This window comes from Aristolochia californica, unplaced genomic scaffold (assembly GCF_029961685.1).
Source record: "Aristolochia californica isolate CCGP_79_NKW_82.1479 unplaced genomic scaffold, dmAriCali1.0.hap1 SCAF_15, whole genome shotgun sequence".
Classification (NCBI taxonomy): Eukaryota; Viridiplantae; Streptophyta; class Magnoliopsida; order Piperales; family Aristolochiaceae; genus Aristolochia; species Aristolochia californica.
This window is the reverse complement of record NW_027181826.1, coordinates 23463206-23471155: the sequence shown is the minus strand read 5'-3', so window position 1 is coordinate 23471155 and position 7950 is coordinate 23463206. Positions and strand designations below refer to the sequence as shown.

Genomic DNA, 7950 nt, shown 5'->3' with positions numbered 1-7950 from the left:
CAAATTAGAGGAAAAAGGACTGAGGCTTCCATCAATGAAGAAGTATTCCCAGAAACATAAGGGTTTCTCGAGCATCTTCTTTCCGTTTCTTTACATTTGAAACAAGATCTCGTGGAGAAAGGAGATACAGGATGTGGAGCAAAAGTAATTGAATTCCAAATGGTCAAGGAATCATATTGTCCAGTCATGAAGTCCTGTGGCATGGCAGCCACTAGTATTTCTTCCTTCTCTTTTTTTCTCACCTTTTGATGTGCTCGTAAATGTTTTCTTTTTTCCTGGCCTCCTCTGTACAATTGATTGTTTCACTAAAAATTTGATGAAATTGGCCTCTCGTCATCTTCTGAGACGGAGTCCTAATTCTTTCTTTACGAAGTTCCAGGCAAGCATTGCAGCACCCACTGCAGGCTCCAGCTGCAAAATCAGACAATGTAGAGCAGGAGAAAAAATTTACAATCCCAAAAAGAAAACTGTTTACAAATTTTGGCAATTCCAATTCACTACTGAAAAAGGAATGACACTCGTTTTAAGTTTATCAAAGGCTAACATAATCCAGTCTTTCCTGAAAGCAATTTTAGAGCAGCATTGAAGATCTGCAAAAACTATGAATTATGCAATCTCTCATGCTTATCTGTGTTTCTCTACTAACCTTGGGTCTTACGGGGTGAGCCCCAGGATACTCTTCAGAGATGCACTTCACAACCTCTTTTCCGATGTCCCAATTTCTATTGGCTTCAAGAACACCACCAACCATGACAAGTGGGAAAGAATTATTCCCATCTGCAATTTATAAGTTCAATTAGTAAAATAACAACATCAAGGAAAAAATGAAGTTTCTTCCTCCACTATTTCTTAATGCCACAGCTACAGGGGTTAGAGCCATCCAAACAAGTTGAATTTTGGTTTTTAATATTCTTTACTGAAACTCACCTTCACCACACAAATCCAGTCTCTGAACAACAGCTTTTACACTAAGAGCCAATTCTTTGACAGAATCTCGCAAAATTTGATTTGCAACTAGATCCCCTACTTCTGCAGAAGACACTACCACTGGGACAAGAGCAGCAATACGAGCCCAAGATGGATCTGCATAGGTCCACCTTAATGCCAATTGCAAAGAAACGGGTAAACAATCAGAAACCCCAAAACCAAGAACAAAGGCAAGTGAATAAAAGCTGGTATACTTGCTCCACTTTTTTTCTTTTTTTCCATGTTTTCTCTAGTTAAAAAAGTTGCAGCCAAACATGTGCAGAATGAATTACCCAATAAGCTCATCTGGAGAAGCAAGCCCAAGAGCATGGAGAATATTCCGAGTAAGAATAGTTTGCGGGCCACGACCATCATAAGCCCTCATTACAGCAGTCAGTGCTTGTGCAGCAATTCCATAGCCACTGCATGACATATGCAGCACATCACTTTTCTAGTTGAGGTGGTTATGCTAATAGACATTGGCTAAACAAGGAAAAATAAATTTGGGTCTGCAAATGCAGGATCTTTTAAAAAAAAAAATGCTGGATGTAGTAAATATGCTATTTACTCTATATACTTTCCCAGAACCGACCAAGCTATCATTTACCAGGGGATCAAAGACAAGAACTATGAAGGTCATATTGGAAAGTAGAGACATCAGAAATTCTCTTGCAACCTGGCATTGTGTTTTTTGCATGTCGATGCAACTCCATAAATAGAAAGAGTATACCATTTAAAGTTTAAACCAAACATTTGTTGGTCCACTACATGGTCTTGCTGGTGAACTGATTCTTGCTATCTACCCAATGGGTCATAACAAATTTATAGTGAGCCAGCACCCTTTCACTTTTCATTTATCTATAAAAATCATGAGGCATCAGCTGGAGCCTACACTGTGCTACGTGAGTAAAGGCATCTTTCAACAATACCCTATACATGGAACTATGGCAAGTGGCCTGTTCTCCTCAATCTGTTCAAGCTTGTTCTGTATTTTTAGTCTGAAAATCAAAGATCTAATAGAGTCCGGAAGCATCAATATAAGATGACTGCATAAAGGATTCTGGACCTACATAGGAGGCATATTACAAGTATAAGGATATTAGCATGATATGACAAAGTCCAGCAACCTTATAGGCTCTTCCAAGTTGTCAAACATTGACCCTAGTCATGTGTAGGCTAAAAAGATATACAAAAACTGTAAATTAGCATGTTAAAGAGTAACAAACTAACACAGTGCAGCTGAAACTGACCTTCCCCAATCACCTAAAATGGGACCTGCACCAGCAGCTCTAGCCTCCCTTCCATCTTCGGTGAATCCATAAGCGATGGTTCCTGTACCTGCTATTAGCACACAGCCATGGAGCTTCCCCATGGTCCCACTTGCCAAGGCAGCAACGGCATCATTTTGGACAAATAACTTTACATGGCTTGGAAATATGTCCCTAGCAAAAAAAGAAATACAAAAAAGAATCATCTTGAGTATAAACTTTTTCTTTTTTCTGAAGATTGTTTAGACACACACATTGCAACCCAAAGACTCAATCCACACAGCATAACATTTTAATACACTTGTCTCGAAAAGAAGCATAAATATTATGAAGAAACATTTATCTTTTCGAGGCAGTCGCCAAGAAATATTTTAAGAAAAAACTAAGAGAGAGCCAATAAAACAAAGCAAAAACATGACAAAACAAAAACAAGGCAACAACCGGTTTTCTCCTGGCGGTTTTTCAAAAATTCCAAGTGCTAGTAAACCTCTTTAATGAACAGAAGCCTATATAAACCTCTCTGCCATAAGAATCTGATTCAAATCTCAAACCAGGATGGCATTTTACAACGCCGGACAATGACATCAGCTGAGATGTCTGCAAGTACAGAAATATATACCGGAAGACATCATGCCAAATATTACAGTTAGACACTACCATAATTGAACAAAACATGCAACTTAAGGAAAAATGCTGCTTCAGTGCCCTTTCTCAGGAAGTTAGAGGATAGGAGAGCTGGAAGAAACAAGATGCACCTTCTCAAAGAGTAAGTTTCTAAGGAAAACCAAACTTCCTAAGGCAATTCTCCTGGTCAAAATTTGTTTTCCCATGAAGAAAGACCACAAACAATTCAAGTGGTCCTTCATACCAAGACAAGAAGAACAGGAAGTTACAGAAGCAAAACCTAAGCCAATTCAGTAACCGCTGCTGATCACTTGGATGGTTGACACCAGATACAGCTAAACAGACAGCACGAACAGCAGAGCGATTACTACCAGACTTCAAGAGGGCTTCTGCCATTACCTGCTCCAGGGTCTCCCTAGCAGCCGTTTCTGCACAACACACAAATATTATTCTAAGCGGTTTGCCTTTGTCCAAAATAGCCTAAGAAGAAAGTTCTCAACTTCCTCTGTCGATGCAGTTTTTTTTTTACAATGAAATCAGTACAGTCTTATCTTATTATCTAACTTTAGAACAAAATAAAAGGTACCCTAAACCAAGACAATCAATCAACTTGTGTGAACCTTTAAAAGAAAGATTTCAGTATACATGACTTGTAGTTTGCATCTCTAGTTCCCAGAGGAAATACCCCTTACAACTGAGAAAGGCAAACTATCCAGTTGGAAGTAGAGTATTTATCACCTGAGGATGGCATTCGTATAGAGTCTCTTGCTAATGAACATTTCTATGGGTGCTCAATGTGAAATGTCCACTTTCAACATCTTGCTTGGAAAAATTTCAACATAGGAGTAATTGAATCAATTCCAGTCTATAGAAAGAGAGCACATTAACATCAGAGATGAAAACATGGAGAAAAGGACAGGAAAATTTGATGTCTCGAATCTAGTAACAGAAGTATGCTTGAAGCATAAGAACTATCAGGCTAAGATGCAGAAGTATATATTAATAATGTTGTTTTAAGTTAGAAAGCTAAAAACCCGAAAAATATTAGATCAAAATGGATAATATAATGGGGAGATGGATAAGCAGTAAGAACGTAATGTTGAAAGTAAACCAGTGTCTCATTTAATAATAATTGGACAGAAACTAGTTTTAACACCACGATGAGATCACCATCTACACTACCAACCCAACATAAAAAACACAAGTGATGTACTAGTGAAGGGTAAAAAAAAAAAACCATTAAAAGATAATTTAAAGATTCGGTGAAGGTGCTTAAGAAGAAATGAAACAAACAGAAAAGGGCAAGCAAAAGATATTCTGAAAGGAAAGATATTTAGTACTTCTTTTTACCGAAAAGAGCAAGCAAAAGAGAGCTACGAATTACAGAGAACAAAAGAGAAAAACAGAAGAAAATTGAGCATAGGCAAGCAAAAAGAAGGATGACAGCCATTAGAATTACTGACAGACGAAAATAACTGAACAAGAAAGCTAAGTGACAAAACACAAATACCCAATCAGATAACATTCAAGAAATCTCAACTGACACTCAAGAACGCATCAAAATTGATTACTCAAAAACCATAAACGCCCAAATAATGGTACAACCATATTCGAGTTCCCAACACAATACAAATTACCTTTCTTCCAGAACCTGAAAACTAACACGTCTATATGCATAAGCAGATTATATACAAACTGGATGAAGTTTTAGGAAAAAAACCCAATAGACGAAACCTGTTAGCTTCCACATACACTAAAAAAATAGCCAAAGTACCACCAATCACAAAGAGGAAATAGACTTCTACTGAAAAACATCAACGTCGTCAAAAAGAGAGACTAAGAATTGAATGGCCAATGAAAAAAAAACGCATACAAAATCACCAGAGTGGGCTTAAGACGAGACCCAACAGAGAGGAACATCCAATACCTCCAACACTGTTATGATTGGAGCATCCGGCTATAGCGCGAGCAAGGACGGGAATAGGGTCCGGAATTTGGTCCGAAAACGGCATTTCCATGCAGATACAGACGGTGGAAGTTGTCCCACCGTCCAACCCCAGAATGACATTCGAAGCGTTCGGTGAGATTGACAATTCGTCCTCGAAATCCCAGAGCTCCTCATTTCTGTATCTCTTCATCGGAGCCTGGAACGACGACGGAGAATCCACCCCTGGGACTTCCGGAGAAGAAGCAGCAGAAATGGGAAGATTCATGTAGAGCAACGGGGGGCTTTGGAGTTCGGGGACTCTGATTCCAACGGCAAAATGGCCAAACGGAAAGGACTGAATCCCAAAGTTTCTTTTACCGAACTGCAAAGATTTTCTCAGTTTTTTTAATCCCGTGATCCTATTTAAATTCTAATGCTGTATAGGTCGCGCTGAAAACCAGGGATTCGTACTTCTGGACCAATGACTGCAGCAATTATATATTCTAAATGTTCCCTTTGGCTACAAGTCTCACAAATCAGCCAACCGAAAGACAACAATTAAACCTGTCAAAATAGTTTCTCTGGACTCTGGTTCTGCATTTTGAGTATCTTCTTCCTTCAAACATATATTTATCTTGTTTCAACAACCACAAAACTCCCCAAATTCGTCGGTCGATATATCTCATTTCCGACATGGATCAGGTGATATGGCCTAAATATTGTGGGTTTTCACCTTCATTAGGATAATTTTAGCTCTGAGATACGAAAACATATAAATATATCGTAATTAGGAAAATCTATGATGCAAGCAAATTATTTCATATGAGAGCATGATATATGAAGAAAAAGTAATTTTAATAATGTTATTAAGATATATGAAATATTAATTAAAACTTAGATATATAATTAACCCACTAAATTGTGACAATAATGGTGGGATGCTCCATGAGTGAGCAAGCTCATTACTGTAATATTTCTTCATATACCAACAAAATTGCAAACATCAAGGCTCATACCTCAGATTTTTAAAAAGAAATTGAAAAAAAAAACTGATACCCCATAAATTTTAAAAATATATATAATTTCTAATTTTGACATTTGAACATTCTTTTTATTTTTAATATTAATTTTTTTTAGTCGCATCGACCTCAACATAAAAATAATTGGATTGATCGATCATTCAAATAAAACCTACTTAATTGAATTGATGGCTCTATTTTGTCTTATATTGAGATACGATATGAGAAACTACAAGTTTATCAAGTTGATTGCTATTAGCTATTTTGCCCTTATGTACAATTTACAATTCTCATTCGAATGAAGAAATCCTCGTTTTGTCTCCTATGGAGACAAGACTCAATAAATCATGTCTATTACTAGACGCCCCGCCCCGTTAACTATATTTACGAATGAAAATATTTTGTGTATCTATCATTTTTGCACGATTTGAATGTTAGTAATTGTGTTTCCTAGTTACTAATTTTATAATTTTACTAGGAATTAGGATAAATTATTAAATAGGCAAAATTTAATATTTTGAATTAATATCCCATCATTTTGCTTTGGACATAAATAGTCACTTACACAAACTAGGATTGTGCAAATTGCATGCTTTATTATATATTTATTTTGTTAAAATTGTTGAAACGAAGTTTCTCCTTGCAGACATCATGAATTGCCAAAGGGTGGTCCTAACTTATGTTAAATTAAGTGGAAATATCATGAGGCAGATCTCCTTGTCTTTATTCTTTTAACAAGCTGTGAAGCAATGACATTTGTCACGTTTTCAGCTAAGCTTCCCCTAGTGACAAAAGCAAACACTGAGGAGGAAGATGCTAAAACTTTGGTGCTTAATAATATTAAACGAGTTTGATCTCAGCCTCAGTTTTTATAGAAGATACTGAGTTGATTCTTCTTATATGTTCATCAATTTGTCTGGTTTTTACTTAAATGTAAATAAAATGTTTGTGTGGTTTGTATCTTTTTTGCCTGTGAAGAGCCATTTGAGCCAAGTTAGTCGGGAGTCGAAGATAAATTTTCAAGTAATTGTTAACTAAAGATAAATAAGATGTACTTTTCTTAAGAACAAAAAACAGGACTAGCGGGTTGAAACAATTTTAACCAAATTCAATCTCTTCTCTCCGTTTGAAAATGTAAAAATTGGATTGAAAAATTTTGCCCACAAAATGAGAATTTGACCATTATTATCCCTAAAAATAGTTAGCGAAAATGAGATAATAATCAATTTCTCCTTTTTACTAACTATTTTTTGGAATAATAATAATCAAATTCTCATTTTTTTTTCTTTTCTATGAGATTCCATGAACCACTTCTCTGTTACAAAGAGAGATGGGAAACACCCCTCCTTCACTCTAACTTGCCTAGTGGAGAGAAGGGCTTAGGGAGGTCACATGTCACAACCACAGTGGAGGAGAAGGAGGGGGTCTACGCCTACCGGCCTCCATCAGTTGTTTAATTTGAAATAAAATTTGTAATCATCTAAAAATATGATTATATTTGTATGATAAATAGATTTCATAGGCTAATTAATCTCTATAATCATATGGTTATCATATACTATGATTTGTTAAACTCTATTTTAATTAAGATTTATGCATAAAATTAAGGGCTAATTATATTTGTACTGTTAAGCTAGATCATAAATTAAAACTTACCTTTTTGTTAGGCATCAAATTAATATCCATGATTCCTTGCAAGATTATAGTAAGAATTGACTTTAATATAGTAAGTATTGAGTAATCATTAATTAATTACTAATTATTTACCATTAATAATCTATTACAAGTTAACTATTAATTAATAAAACTAAAATATCCTAAATCTTAAGCCCTAAACCTTATCTCTACTCCAACCCTATTAGTAACCCTCACCCCAACCCTAATCTGTATCATACCCTAATTAAACCCTAACTCTAAACCGTTTATATTTCTAGTGTAAGGTTTTATCTTTTAAGTCATACTAAGGGTAAACAAGTAAATAAACATATTAATAAAACATATAAAATATATATGAATAAAATAGTAAAAATTATAAAAAACTATAAATAAAATCAAAATATTATAAGGATATGATCAGGTAGTCTAATAATCAGTTAATCGGATAATCCAGCCATTGGACGGGTTAAACGGTAGAACGGATAAACGG

General features: G+C 35.6%; 1 protein-coding gene across 1 annotated transcript; it reads right to left on the bottom strand.

The window, feature by feature from the left end:
- Positions 1-4: 4 nt before the first annotated feature.
- LOC137951829 (uncharacterized) lies at positions 5-5314 on the bottom strand. Its single transcript, XM_068798767.1, has 7 exons — positions 4786-5314; positions 3139-3286; positions 2217-2408; positions 1260-1388; positions 928-1097; positions 647-777; positions 5-411 (listed from the first exon to the last, which is right to left on the bottom strand). The coding sequence occupies exons 1-7, from the start codon at positions 5069-5071 to the stop codon at positions 334-336; spliced, it is 1134 nt and encodes a 377-aa protein (XP_068654868.1). The 5' UTR covers positions 5072-5314; the 3' UTR covers positions 5-333.
- Positions 5315-7950: the final 2636 nt, after the last annotated feature.